At 35.3% G+C, this 15,821-nt stretch overlaps 1 protein-coding gene across 1 annotated transcript in view; it reads left to right on the top strand.

Annotated features, from left to right (window-relative positions):
* Positions 1-15,821, top strand: part of LOC132481189 (A disintegrin and metallopeptidase domain 3-like) — a 90,937-nt gene that overhangs the window by 64,670 nt on the left and 10,446 nt on the right. Inside the window, exons 13-16 of the mRNA XM_060085861.1 lie at positions 1,471-1,544; positions 8,865-9,057; positions 11,523-11,606; positions 13,829-13,943. Of these exons, the coding sequence (XP_059941844.1) occupies positions 1,471-1,544; positions 8,865-9,057; positions 11,523-11,606; positions 13,829-13,943 (466 nt within the window). The remainder of the gene's footprint in view (positions 1-1,470; positions 1,545-8,864; positions 9,058-11,522; positions 11,607-13,828; positions 13,944-15,821) is intronic.

Here is a 15,821-nt window from a genome sequence, read left to right as displayed (position 1 = left end):
AAAACATTAATAGCTTATCTAAAGATTTGTTTCTGTGTTCATCATGTAGTCTTATAAATATAGTTGTGATATAAGTGGGAGGACTTTTTTTTTAATGTTGCACCATTTTATCAAATAGCTAAGATGGGGAGATATAAGGCATGTGATAACTGGCTCATCCTGAATTTGAAACATTTGAAGAATTTAAGTTTGGGGTAAGTGCAGTGTGTTAAAGAAGTAGATTTTCCTTGTTGTGTAAACATTACCCACCTTTCTGTATCATAAACATCAGTTCCAACAGTAGTATAATTATCACCTAAATCATCCCTGAACTCCTCCAAAGTGACTGAATTGGATCACTGAGTTATTAAATGTATGCTGTTGTTCACCTCCTCATCTCCTAATTTCCGTTCTTGCATATATAGAGCCTCTTTTATTTTAACTTCGTTTCACAGAATTGGATTAATCACAATCCTTGGTTTGTTGTTATATTTAACTTTTTGCTTTTTGTCTTTTTGTTTTTCATTTGTGCTTGGTAAGATAGCTAATCATTGCATTTTCTTGTTGTTGCCTTCATATACTCATGTGTGGTGATTATTTTAATGTTTCATATTTACTTGCTGAGATGTAAGCTCTAATTGTTAGGAGCTAAAATCTGTATAATCTGATGGCGTTATAATTTTTAAGTGAATGACTCAAATCTTCTGTATATTTTTACTAATTTTGTTTGCCAGAACTCTCAGCACTTGAGAAATAATATTGATATCTCCAACTATACAGTTGGATTTGCCTAATTCCCATTATCATTTACTCAATTCATATTTTATATATTTTGTATTTCTTTTATATGGTGTAAATTTATTTACAATTGTTGTACCTTCCTAGAAATTTAATACTTTACCTTCAAATACTGAATCTCTTTATTTCTAATGTTGATTTCTGTTTTAATGTCTATTTGGTCTGGTATAATCTGTATATCTGTATACATATTTTATGTTTATATCTATGCACACACTAGCTTCCTTAAATTAGTATTTCCCTGATATTTCTCTATTCTCATTTAGGTTTTCTTTACTATTAAGCTCAGTATTTACCTTAGGTTGTAATTTATTATTCAATCTGTCTTTGATTTATAAGATTATCTCAAATATTGTGATTAATATTTTTACATATTTTAAAATTAACTAAAGTCCATAGTTTATTCCGATTTCCTTTGTTTTTAACTAACGGCCTTTTTCTCTCCCAGGATCTTTTCCAGGATACCTCATTACATTTAATTTTCTTATGCTCCTCTAGATTGCATATTTTTATAAATTTAGTTGTCTCAAAATTTTTATATTTTCTATATTCAATTTGCCACTTTTGTTCTTAATTGAATTTTTGTTGAATCTGTTTATTTTGTTTTCCTTTCTTCCAGTATTTCTTTTAGTGATTTAGTCTATATGTACTGTTTATTTTCCTTTAGTGATTATCTTTGCATTTTTACCATAGATGTTTAATGATAAACATCTATCTGGGCCACCTTCTTCCCAGATCACAGTGTTTACAACCCAGTTAACTTTCTTGTAAAATACTCTTGTAAAATATTTCATTTCTTTACATTAGAAAGTACTATGAAGAATTTATTCAGAAAATAGTTGCTTTATTTTACCTTCCATTCCTTTTTATCAGTGTTTTTGTATGTCGAAGTTTCCTTCAGAAATAATCTCCCATTTAATTACAATTTTCTTTAAAATATATTTTAGTACAGTTCTCTCTGTAGTAAACTCTGCCCACTTTTGTTTAGCAGTAAATATTTATACCATTCCATTATTTCACTGTGATATATAATATATATGAAATATATACAGGAAATACGGATGAAGAGTGTAATACATAGATACTTAACAAGCACCTGAATACTTTGCACTAAGGTCAAAGCAGTCCTTACCTCTGCCAAAGAATTTCTTTGTGTGTCCACTCTCAATATACCTCCTTTTTCCAATCATCATTTAGAATTTAAAGGTATCATTTCAGTACTTTCTTGTCATCATAGTTTTAGTTTTCCTCCTATTTTCCCATCTTTATACAATATAGTTTGATTAACTGTGTTCTACTATTATATAATTGGCAATCATATGATTTGTGTCATTTGTAACTTGGTCTTTCACCCAGTATTGTACTTGGAACATCCATCAACTTTTGAATGTAGCTATATTCCAATTGTTTTCATTGCTTTTAGTATTGAGTTTATGAAAATTTCAGTTTATTTATGCATTATTTGTGAAATGAAAACTTAAGTTTATTTCAGTTTATGACTGTAAAGACTCATTTATTTATGAATTTTCTTGCACATGTTTCCTGCTGCACGTTTCCTGCTGCACATGTGCTTGCGTTTCACTAGGGTGTATGTGTACCAACAAGTGAATGTGCTGTGTCATGAGGTATACATGTATATATAACTTTGAGGATATCTTACTTACTTTGGGTTTTCCTATGGTTGAATGGTCTTTTCATGGCTTTTACACATTTGTCTGTCATTTCATTCGCATTCACTTGTATGAATTATCAGTAATTTATCACCAATATGCTGGAAGGCTAGGATGTATGCTGATTCTTCAGTAAACTAAGTTTTTTCGGCATGAGACAAGTCTTACAGAGAGGACCTTCAGTGACCTAGTAGTTTAGGTAAAGGAGTAGGTGGGCTATTTCTGTTTCTTATGGGTGTACAGCTTCCTGTTTGTGGACTTTACCAGTGTCAGAGGCCAATCTGTTTATAGTGGAACTTTCCCGGGAAAAGTTCTTCACTGAACCATGGGATAAAGTTCATTAGTTCCAAATTCCAGGAGCCAGTGAATATCAGGAAATTTAGGGCCATTGGATGAAATCAGCTGTGTAAGTGATCAGAGATGCCTGTGGTTGCAGGGGGTCCTAATCAGTTACAGTGCCCAGTGGCCGGGTTTTTTTCCCCTTTTATCCTGGACTGCTTTCAATGATTCTTCTGGCTGAGCTCCACCTACCCCCACTGAAATGTAACTGCTTGTTTTGTAAGTCAGTATAGATGGATTATTTGGATTGTAGAGTCTGTCTTTAGTCATATATGCTTAAATAGCATGGGATGCAAATTTTCTCAGTTGCAGACCATTATAAAAGTTTTATGATTTTGACAGAATACCTATACATTCAACAATATTTCATACTGGTATAATAATATTTCAGATTTGGTATAATCCTGAGATGACATATTATTGTGGGGAGGAGAGTAAAGCGGGTGCTCTAAGTCTTGCCTAAAGAAATTGAAATGAACTTCGTCAACTTCCCAGAATGGAAGTTTTTACTGCTAGTGAAAAGTACTAGCAGTATCCAGTGCTATATGCTAAAGGCCAGTAGTGGCAAAAATTATTTTAATTATTGTTGATTTGTTAATCACTCTGGGAACAATGGTTTCCACTTCTGTTTAAACCTCAGTACTATAATGTAAGGCTCTAATTACCTGTGGCTTCCTCTAGCCAGACAGTACTTTTTTTTTCTCGTTTGCAACATTTTACAACCTTGAGACGCTTTAGGAGTATAGGCAGTTCTTAGTTTATCACGAACATACATCACATCTGAGAACTGAGAACAAATTTATCCAATGATAAAGATGAACAAAAGAACAAAAATATATAAAAAGCGTAAAACAAACTAATGGCCAGGTTAGTTCATTGTTCAATAAGCTCAGACATACACATTTGCAGAAAATTTAACTGGCTATAAAGTTACTTGTAGCTGCTTGTGCATGATGTGGATCATAGAACGTCCATGGCCTGCCCCAGCTCATTGCACAGTACTGAGTATCCTTGGCTTTCAAGGTGGCACCACTGTCTGACTAGATGTGTACATATCATCCATTTAGGAGTGCTTGATTAGTATGGTTCATGTCTGCTGTGCAGAGGAATTGCTGTGTCACATCTGGAAAGGTGTGTATTGCGGTCAATGTCAAACAATACCCTTGAGAGGAGATTAGGGGCTAATATGCTATATTTGTGAGGACTGGCCGTGTCCATTGCCCTGGGCTGTGTGCCCTGGATTTCCTTTTCTCACTTGCCTGTAACTGGTAGAAAAGACACATTTGCCTGTCTTCCTTGGTCCCAAGTGCTGGAAACACTAGGTCTTGTTCTGGAGCCCAGTCTTGGATTACAGGTGGATTGCAAGTGTCTCAGAACACATGGATGTGTTAGAAATTGTTCTCAATATCTAAACTTGCAAGCTGATTTTGATCTTTTGGGTCTAGTGAGATACTGAAGAAAGAGTTTACTATAATTTCCGCTACCACACACCAAGTGCCTTCGGTCTGTAACTGTGCATCATGCCTGGAACTGCCATTGCTATTGGAGCCACTGCCATGTTTAGCTTACATAAGCCACCTTTTACTGGCCAGGCAGGGCTATTACAAGATGACAGATTTTCTTGAGTATCCCTGCATATGCTGTCCTCCTTGATCAAGACAGTGATCTTCTGACCAGCTCCCTTTACCCTTCCTATTCCTTTCTCCCCCTCTCCTTCCCACTGTATCTTGTGCCGCTTCACAATAACAATCTAGATAGGCCAGGATAGCTGTGTGGCTTCCAGTCATATACTCATCCCTACTTTCACTGTCTTCATCGTAGCATTTCCACATTGCGAACATCCCTTAAAATCGAGAGAACTGTTACATTTATGTAGAATATCTATCCCCATCATCTATTCAGCATAAATCTATTATTTATGACTGTTTGGGTATGTGTTAGCCCTAAAGAACCCACCAGAAATGTATGTGATTTGAGAGCGTTTCCAAATCTAGTAAGAATATTCTTTCAACCTCACCCCTGGGGACTTCCTGGTACTATAATGGCCTGTGCTCAGGATAGATGAAAGGCTTGACAACTTGGTTACCATCACTTCTCCATCCCATCTTGACCAGTATATATGGCTTTCATTTCATGTGGATGAAACCCTTTATTCTTGTCCTGTTTATTGTTGAAGGAGGTAAGATCTGTGTACTGAGTGGGTACCAAGCGTTTCGGGTGAATGCCAATCAAATGGTATCATGTCAGACAGGATAGTCTGCCAATAGTAAATACGTGGTGTCCAGGAATAACTCCTGCTCACAGCCCAAACCTTAAAGTACCATGGCTGTTCTGTAGCCCAGTAGTGAGAGAGAATTTCTCCGAAGGGCAGACAAACAATTTCCTCATTAGATTCTCTCTGGCCTAATATCCATGTCTACGTGAACATATGACTCAGACTTGAACCACTGATTTTTCTGTCCCTTGGCCTGCAGGAAATTACATTTAGCTTTTGCCAAGGTGTCCATTCTGGGTAGTTTATTGCCCAGTTCCTAAATAGTTTTTCAGAGATTATTCCTGCGATACAAGAGTACGTTCAGTTGTCTCTGATAGCCTGTTTGCACTGTGTGGATGAACTGATTAATCTGATTTGGGTCACTATTTCATCATCTGGGCACTCTCAAGTCTTCATTTAAAATCCAAGATGGAGTCACAGTGGACCTAAGGGAAGAGGTAGCTTGCCCCACTGGATTTCAAGGGTATGTATTGGAAAATGAGAATTCATCTTGGATAGGCCACTGTTTTATTATAGCTGTAAAGTCTGTTAAAAGAAACAGGGGCATCACTGGTGGCACAGCAGTTGAGAATCTGCCTGCCAGTTGGCAGGGGACACAGGTTCGAGCCCTGGTCTGGGAAGATCCCACATGCCATGGAGCAACTGGGCCTGTGAGCCACAACTACTGAGCCTGCGCATCTGGAGCCTGTGCTCCGCAACAAGAGAGGCTGTGATAGTGAGAGGCCTGCACACTGCTATGAAGAGTGGCCCCCGCTTGCCGCAACTAGAGATAGCCCTCGCACAGAAACGAAGACCCCACACAGCCAAAAATAAATAAATTAATGAATTTAAAATACAAACAAACAAACAAAAAACAAAAACAAGACACCAGGCCCCAAATGGAGTCCGTTATGCTAAACCTCACATCACCAAACTGAGAGATTTACCTTAACTACACTTCTGGCTCTTCCAGAAATGGAATCTTAAACCAGTCAATCAGGAATCATCTGGCCAGCACTAGTTAGGTAATCTGCCTGATAGACCTCTGCCATCCCCTAAAGGAAAGTAACTTTGCAATAATCAGCCCACCTTTTTGCCAGTATAACTTCCTTGTTCCCACTCCTTTCTGCCTATAAAAGTCTTCCATATTTTACAGCTCTTCAGAGTTTCTTTCTTTTTTTTTACTTTTTTTTTCTTTTCTGGCCATGCCATGTGGCATGCAGGATCTTAGTCCCCTCACCAGGGATCAAACCCATGCCCCCTGCAGTGGAAGCACAGAGTCTTAAACCACTGGACCACCAGGGAAGTCCCGTGGAGCTTCTTTCTAACTGTTAAATTGGATGCTGCCCAATTTGAATCAATTTTTGCTCAAATAAATTCTTAAAAGTTTTAATATGCCTCAGATTATCTTTTAACAAGACCTACTGCAGTAAGCCTTTACATTCTCTTTCTCCACATCCATGTCATTAGACAGTGTGTTCATTGACCAGTGGTACTTAGAGCATGAGGTTGGTTCTAAAAGTGACGGAGGGACTTTGAAGCCTTCATATCCAGCAGAACTTACATCGATCCATAATATGCTATTTGGATGAGACTTTATGACTTCATCAGGCTTTTGCCTAAGCATATCTCTAATTTCTTTCTTTTCTTACTCATTGTAAGAACATATCTCAGTAAATTTTGGAGTGACTAAACCGGTCTTGATCACCAGGGATTTTTCTGTCTATAGTTATGGCCACCAGCAGAAGGGAAGTAGTTTTTATTTTCTTGAAAGTATAGGTGGGTGAACAGCAAGCCCAATAAACTTTGTTTCGTATTGCAAGACCATCACTTCCCACTGAGGGAACCTTTCAGGAGTCTCAACAACAGTGGTCAAAAACCATTTGCCCTCACTCTCACTGAAGACTTCACTGAACAAGTCTGCTTCTGCATACCATACCTGGCCAGATGATCCATGGGGCCTATCTGCCTTTATATCCACAAAGGCATTGTGACCTTGTCTTGTCTTGTCTGCACAGAGACTCATGATGTGTCTAGGTGGCCTTCATTATACTTATTTATATTTTCTTTCTGACTTGCTGAGTTTTTGAATTTGAGTGATGCTACACCTGATTAAATGTGGAAAATATGTAGAACGTTTACATTACCACAGACAGTTTTCCCTTACCAAATCCAAGTCAATCCCATACATATCTAAACTTCTAATTTCTGTCACAACACATTCATTGTACTATTAAGTTTATAACGAAGTGTCAAAATGCTTTCCAAAACGGTTGTACTATTGTGCATTCCATCCATCTCTGTATAACAGTGGCGGTTGTTCTGAATCCTCACCACTTGTTACTGCCAGTCTTTTTCATTTTAGTCATTTCAGTTTGTGCAGGTATCTCATTGCAGTTTTAGTTTGTATTTTCCTGATGACTAATTATATGGGACAGTATTTCATGTGATTATTGGGCATTCATATGTTTCCTTTTTAAAATGTCTGTTCAGATATTTTGCAAAGTTTAATGGGGTTATTTCTCTTTTTATTATATACTTACAGGAATTCTTAATATAAACTATACACAAGCCTTCGCCAGGTTTTCTCCCAGTATGTGGCTTAGCTTTGTGTTTTCTTAATGACATCTTTCAAAGAGTCAAAGTTTTTAATTTGATGAAGTCCAGTTTATAATGTTCTTCTTTGATGTATTATGCTACTTGTAGCCTATCCTAAATTTGTGAAGCTTCCTTGTAAATGTTCTTCTAGAAGTCTACAAATTTTAGTTTTTATGTGTATGTGTATGATCCATTTTGAGTAATTTGTGGCACTTTGTAAGTTAAGGATCAAGGGATATTTTTCTCCATAAAGATATCCAATTGTTCTAGACCCATTTGTTGAAGAGACTGTCCTTCCCCCATTGAATTACCTTGGTACATTTACTGAAAAACAATTCATGACATACTTTGTGTTCAAATAATCTACGTATCTATCCAGTACCAGGTCTCCTTATCCTAATGCACAAAATCAGGTAAAATGTATCTTCGTGTTTGGTTACTTCTTTCTCAAGATAGATTTGGCTATTTTCGGTCTTTATATTTCTATATAAAAATTTAAATCAACTTTTCCATTTCTACCCACCCCCTAAAAAAAAAAACTCCTGAAATTTTTTTAAAAATCTAAAAATGAATTTATGGAGAATTGAATAGTATACATAATGTGATTTTCAAACCCCCTAAAAAAAAAACTCTTGAAATTTTTTTAAAAATCTAAAAATGAATTTATGGAGAATTGAATAGTATACATAATGTGATTTTCAAACCATGAACATGGTATATTGTTCCATTTATTTAGGTATCTGTAATTACTTAAATTTAACCCTAAGTAGTTCATGTTTTGAATATTATTGTAAGTTGCATATTTTTTTTAAAAAAATTCAATTTTCAGTGCACTTTGCAAGTATATAGAAATAAAATTAAATAATGAAAGTTGTTGATTCCTCCTGTAGTCAGCTTAGCATTACTTTGAATGACTGGTTTATATTTTGGAAAATACCTGCAAAATGCCTAAGTCAAAATTATCAAATAACCAATAAGTATCTGAAAAAGAGTATGCTTATGGTGTTTATTCCAGAAATAGAGAAATGTTTCAGTATTTTTCAACATATATCATTAAAGTAACAAAGAGATAAAAATTACAAGATATTAAATATTGAAGAAACATTTGATAAAATGTTATGCTCTGAACAACATTGTGAATCATCCTCATGTTTTGAACTGTTATTTAAACAATATATTGTGTCACTAAGTGACATATGGGTAATTTTTTCTGTGTTATATTACAGGGATATCTATTGTGGAAAGTTAGTTTGTCTCTGGACACGTACAGAAGTAGTGCCGTTTAAAAATTTTGATACTCAATATACTTTCCTTGGAGGCATTGTGTGTCTAAGTGCACATCTAAGAAATTCGACACCAGTAACTTCCCGAGACGATTATACCTATGTAAAGAATGGCACTATGTGTGGTCCAAATCAGGTAAACACAAATTCTTCGTGATTCTATACATGGTCTGTGAGCGTCTTAGTGTCTGTGTATGTGTGTTTGTGTATGAGAGAGAATGCACTTAAGATTTTTAGTTCTGTGCTGACTAGTTCTGTGGTTTGGGGCGCAGACTTCCACTGACAGTTCCACATTTTAGCCACCCTTTCCCATCTTGCCCTTTCAGCTCTTCTTCCTGTTTTTCCTTAGGACTCTGAGGCTGCAGCTCCTCTAAAGCAGTGTAAGGCTGATCAACTAGGCTCTCCCCTTTGCCACTGTGTTCCCTGTGGTTGCTTTCTCACTTCATCTCATCCAACAGTGACCTTCATTTTATTTCAAAATCCCAGGAAGTCCTTTACTCTCTCCCCTTCTAATTGTCTCTTTCTGATTTTCCTTTACTCTCATTTATTGGGAAAAGGGAGGCTATTGTGAGTGCCAAGTCTGTGAATTTGAGGCCATTGTGAGTGCCAAGTCTGTGAATTTGAATTGGAATCATTCTGTGGTTATTTTAAAAAGTCATCAAGGACATACTTTATGTTCATTTGTTATTCTAAAGTGTTCAGTTGTTTTCAGAGAGGTTAGATAGTAAAGGCTTCTTTACCACATTCTCATCAAATGTGGGTCCTTTGTAAAAATCAGTCTATCAATTGATAGATAAGAAAAGAGAGAAAAAGAGATTTTATGTCTTATCTATCAACATAAAGAAGAGTATGTCTTCCTTGTCAATTATAAAAATTATAAATGTTATACTCCTAAATTTAATACTGTAATATATTAAGTGAATAATATGTTACATGAAGATAGGCATTATTCCAGCAATGCAAGTTTGCTCAATATTGGTTGTGATAGAAGGCGTCTTTGAATTGTTTATTTAGAAGACAGAACAGGAGTTTATCAGACTGATTGTAGCTCATATAAGTAGATGAGGGGTATTAAGCATATCTTATTAACATAATCATTTCAAACTTGAAGAAAATGTCTGGGGCATGTAATTTTCCAAAAAATAGTTAAACTAATCAGTGACCGAATAAATAAAATTAACTGTCTTTTCCTTACCCATTCTTATGCACAGAACTGTATGAAAACATGCTCACATAACCCAAGATTTTCTCCTCAGGAAATATTTTTTTAGTTATATCAAGGATTTTTTTTTTGAACTGTGATGTGATTTCTTCTGGGACATGATTAGTGTTTCTTTTTTAAAGAGGGAAATCTTATGTGTTAGTTAATATTCAAAACACTGTCCCAACCACTGACCATGGCTAAGTATTTTCATAGTATCTTTTGCTTTTCCTGTCATTACAAAAGAGCCAGCTACAAATCGATCTGTTTAGTTGAAAGAAATTATATCAGAGGCATGGTTCTTAATTTTCCTGGCTTATTTTTCTCCTAAAAACAAGCCAGGGAAGTGTGACTGGTATTGCCTCAATGACAAGAACACTAGAATGAAAAGAGTTTTGTGGACAGGCAATGCTGGTTTGTCCAACATTTTGTTATCCTTGCTGGCTTTATCAGAGCACTTTCAGTTAATGAACAAGCTGATATTTGTTCTTTCCTTAATTAACAATGGTGATAGAAAATAATGATATCTTTAGACTATTCATCAGATAGGGGGTATTCTACCAGATACTTAAGAAAATCCATCAGATAGTAGATTCTCCCGAAGATAGTCAAATTAAATTGAAATTTGGATAGACAAATATTAACATAGAGTCTACATAGAAATCAGGTTAAATAAATAAATAATTAAGATAATATCCTATATTTAGTGAGCATTTACTGTGTGCCAAACACCGCTTTTGTTCCTTTATCCGTAACAAGCTATTTCACCTTCATAACTTTGAGATAGTTATAATTATTATTCCAAATTCAAAGATGGATAAACTGAGGTAAAGAAGAGTAAATAAATTTCTCAAGGTCACCTTTCCTAATGCAAAAGATAAGAGATATGGTCATTAAAGTTGGGGAAAAAAATGTAAAAATGACAGGAACACTGGTATTGAGCATTGATCATTGGGCTCTGCGAGTAAAATAGTTCTTGTACTGAATATTGGCTCTGTCAGTCAGTGGTGGTGTGACCTTAAAAGTATACATTTAATTCTCATCAAATATAAAATGAGGATATAAAATATATATAGAAAGTGCAAAGACAGATCCTAGCTCATTACCAACAGTCAATACAAGTTAGCTATTTTTGTACTTATACCAATTAATATCGATAAATGCACAGTTCTGCTCCCTCAAGGGAAAAAATGGTTTCTGGTTCTCAAAATACGATATTTGATAAGATAACAACACACCATTTGACTCCAAGTTCTTTTATTAGAATGAGCAGATCTGAAATCCAGATTCATCTGAGGTATATATATCTTGTGCATCTAATTTTCTTACCAAGTACAATTGTTCAACTCTTGACTTTAAATTTAAAATTTTTGTCATTGGTGGTTGTTTTCACATTTTAGTTTTGTAACAGAGGATCTTGCATAGACGTCACTGTCAGCTCAGACGCAACTTGTATCTCCAAAATAAAGTGCAATGGACATGGGGTATGTATAATGGTTACTCTGTTTCTAAGTATAGTTATTTTGATCCATGTCAATAACATTTTTCAGTACAATAATGATTAAAATTATTTGGGGTGTAGAAATGTATTTGGGAAATTGAAATCGAATAAGAAAAGCAGACTCCATTATTCATACGTATGTATGTGATTTATGTGTTCAATCAGATCATATAGGCTTCATGACCAAATAATTTGCTTTGAACTTTGTACTAAAATCCAATATGAAGCAATCTATTATTATAATGTTAGATTAAGATTATGAAATTTTGGAAATGAGCTCATTAAGGATTACACATATACATTTATACATACATAAAAATATTGCTTATAATTGAGTGTATGTGTACTGATAAATATTTAAACGCTCACACAGTATATATTATACATATTATTTATAATCTCATATTTTTATGGGAGCAGACTTTCTTGTTCATTATGATCTGCTTCATCCTTGAACAGCTTCAATGTGTTTCCCTGCATGTCTCTTCCTTACTATATTTGAAAAGTTATCCACTGATGGACTTTCAGATAATGTTAAATTTTTACTTAACTATTGTAACTAATGGTACAGTGGACACTGTTGTACCTTCACCTTTGCACATTTATCTGACTTCTTAAATTGTTAGCAGTGAAATCTGATAAGCCAAATATATGTACCGTTTAAATTTTCATTAATATTATATTGTCTTCAAGAAATATTCCAGTTTTTGGTTTCACCTGTCATGTATAAAAATGCGTATTTCCGGGCTTCCCTGGTGGCGCTGTGGTTGAGAGTCCGCCTGCCGATGCAGGGGACACGGGTTCGTGCCCCGGTCCGGGAAGATCCCACATGCCGCGGAGCGGCTGGGCCCGTGAGCCATGGCCGCTGAGCCTGCACGTCCGGAGCCTGTTCGCCACAACAGTGAGAGGCCCGTGTACCGCAAAAAAAAAAAAAAAAAAAAAAAAAAAGCATGTTTCCTCATATTCTGGTCAGACTAGTTTCTCTGTCTTTTGAATTTCTTCAAACATGCTAAATCCATTGTTAACTTGCATTTCTTTAGTAATTAATTATACAGTCCTTAAGTATGTATGGTCACATTTTCCATTTGCATTTCTATTTGTCCATCCATTGTGAAATTATCTACCAGGTTATAGAAATTTTGTAAACTTTGTAAGTTTTTCCAAGCATGTCTTTGGCTTTAACTGTGTGGCTAGTGTCTCCTGCCATACTGATGCTTCCTATTTTATATAGTAATCCAGGAGAAAAGTGAGCTGTGTGTATTTTAAAAATTTTTTCTCCAAGATCACTTACATGTGCTATTATTTACAGTTTCTTTTCTGTTTCTTTCCTCTCATTTAATTTTAATTAATTTCTTGTTAAGTTTTTCACGAACCTATTTCTAGATTCTCTATAATGTTTCTGGCCCTTCCTTCAATTCACCCACCAGATCACATTTATAGATATTTTCTAGCCTTCCTATTTCTAGCCAAATAAATTTTGCTATCTATGTCTGATAAAGAATACTTCTCCCTTTTGTTTTTCCCCATTTTTTTTTTTTTGGTAAAAATTGGCTCTTATCATGGCTAATTTTTTTTGAACTAGCACAATTCATAGTATATTTAAACTCCCACTATTTTATAATTTCTAGCTTCATAATTCCTATGCCTTTCTAGAATAAGGCATTTCAGTTGTATCAGAATATTATATACTTTTATTTAAAAGTACAAGAGATAAATAAGAGAAAATCAATGGGACATTTGAAAAGATACTGCATGAACATTATTATATTAATTTTTAACTTAAGAATTGCTTTCCACATTAATATAAAAAACTACCTATAATATACTAAATTATAGTACTTTTTTTTTTTTTTTTTTTTTTTCGGTATGCGGGCCTCTCACTGTTGTGGCCTCTCCCGTTGCGGAGCACAGGCTCCGGACGCGCAGGCTCCGGACGCGCAGGCTCCGGACGCGCAGGCTCAGCGGCCATGGCTCAGCGGCCATGGCTCACGGGCCCAGCCGCTCCGCGGCATATGGGATCCTCCCAGACCGGGGCACGAACCCGTATCCCCTGCATCGGCAGGCGGACTCTCAACCACTGCGCCACCAGGGAGGCCCATAAATTATAGTACTTTAATAATTTACATTGAGTAAAAATAGCAAATAATGTGTTTAATTTCTATCTTATACATCAAATGCACTTTTTAAATTTGGTTTTGGCTTTAGGTTTGCAATACTCTCCATAACTGTCACTGTGACGTTGGATACGCTCCTCCACAATGTGAACCAATGCCTTCATCACCAGGAGGAAGTATCGATGACGGGTTTTGGCTTACGTCAGGTTAGTATCCAGATCACGGTACCCCAACAGAGCCTTCTGCACTTAGAGGAATAGTATACACCTCCACGGTCTGTGTGGCTATTGAGCACCTAGCATGTGGGTAGTGCAACCAAGGAACTAAAGCTTCCATCTTATTTCACTTTATTTAATATAAATTTAAATAGTCACTTGTGATTAGTAGCTACTAAATTAGGCAGTGCAGCTCTAGATCATATTGTCAATCAAAATTTTGTATATAGTTTAAATTCAAATCTAGACATGAACACTTTAACAGATCTTCTCTGAATTTTAACAGTGGTTTCCAGAACTTTTCTATTTGTACAACAGAGTTTTCTAGATAGGTATAGTTAAATGATAGAATAGGTGAGAGTTTTAATATGTAGTCTGTATATTCCAAGGATGTTAACTGTTGTGATGTGCTAGTTCACAGCAGAGTTGCCTCTTTCAAGTTTTAACTCTACTATTGAAAGGTAAAAATAATAAAATCTTCCACATCCAAAGTATATGGATAGTAGATGGCACAAAACATTTTTAAATTTATTTGGTGAACATTCGTGCACAACTGTAGCCTGTTTGATTTTTCTAAACTTCACAATGTGAAACTCTCAGAACACTGTAATTCCACTAAGGTCTTTCCATCATTTGTGCTTCTGTTTTGTGCCTCTGTTTTTATTTATTTTAGTTATGTATATGTTGTAAACCTGACAGTAGAGCATTGTATTTGCCTTAAAATAGCCAATGAAATGTTAAAGAATTTTAATGTAAATATTTACATTTATCCCAACCTATTTACTGTTTTCTAGGGCTTTTCAACTCCTCCAGCACATTCATATTTCTGTGTGGGTTCATTTCCTTTCAACCTGTAAAAGTCTCTTTTGTATTTCTTTTTGTGTGTAACTTGTAGTGATCAATTGTCTCAGCTTTTGTCTTTAAAATGTTTTCATAATGTCTTAATTTGTGAATGGTATTTTCACTGGAAGTAGAATTGCTTCTTTCAGCAATTTAAAGATGTAATCCCATTGTATCCTGGCTTCCGTTGTGTGATGAGAATGCAGCTGGCATTCTTATTATTCATCCCAATAATATAATGCTTCTTTCATTCTTTGTCTGAGTTGTGGACTTACTTTATATCTTTGATTTTCCATAGTGTCGCTATGGTTTACCAAGACGTGTATTTCTTTGAATTTATCTTGCTTGGTTTGGCGAGATTCTTGAATATATAGGTGGGTGTATTTCTGGAAATTTTGAAAAAATTAGTAGTCATTGTCTCTTTTTTAATATTTATTTTTTATTAAGAATATTTTGCTTTTTAAAAAGTAGCATTCACTCTGTGGTATATAGTTCTATGAGGATTGAAAAATGTATGTATTCCGTTCCCACCACCACAGTCATGATGCACAACAGGTCCATCACCTCAGATCTTCCCTCTGGCTGCTGCCCTTTGTATTCATCTCCCACTGCCAGTTCCTTGCAACCAGTGACCTGGTCTCTGTCACTATAGATTTGCCTTTTCCAGAATGTTCTATACAGCATACATGCATTTGAGATTCATTCTCATTGGCATATGTTTTAATAGTTCATTCTTTATTACTGTTAAGTAGCCTCCTATTGAAAAGATAAACTATATAGTTTGTTTATCCATTCACACATTGTAGGGTATTTGGGTTGTTTCTAGATTTTGGCAATTTTGAATAACACTGCTGTAAACATGTGCACATAGGCTTTCGTCTGTACTTAAGTTCTCACTTTTTGATGGGTAAATACCTAGGCACTTTTGTCTATATATAAGTTCTCACTATAATACCTATAAGTGAGATAGCTGGATCGTTTACTCAGTGTATTTTTTTTAATGAGTGTATTTTTAATGTTTTAAGAAAC

The sequence above is a fragment of the Mesoplodon densirostris genome, chromosome 20 (genome assembly GCF_025265405.1).
Source record: "Mesoplodon densirostris isolate mMesDen1 chromosome 20, mMesDen1 primary haplotype, whole genome shotgun sequence".
NCBI lineage: Eukaryota > Metazoa > Chordata > Mammalia > Artiodactyla > Ziphiidae > Mesoplodon > Mesoplodon densirostris.
Note: the sequence above shows the minus strand (reverse complement) of the source record. Positions and strands in the feature narration are given on the sequence as shown.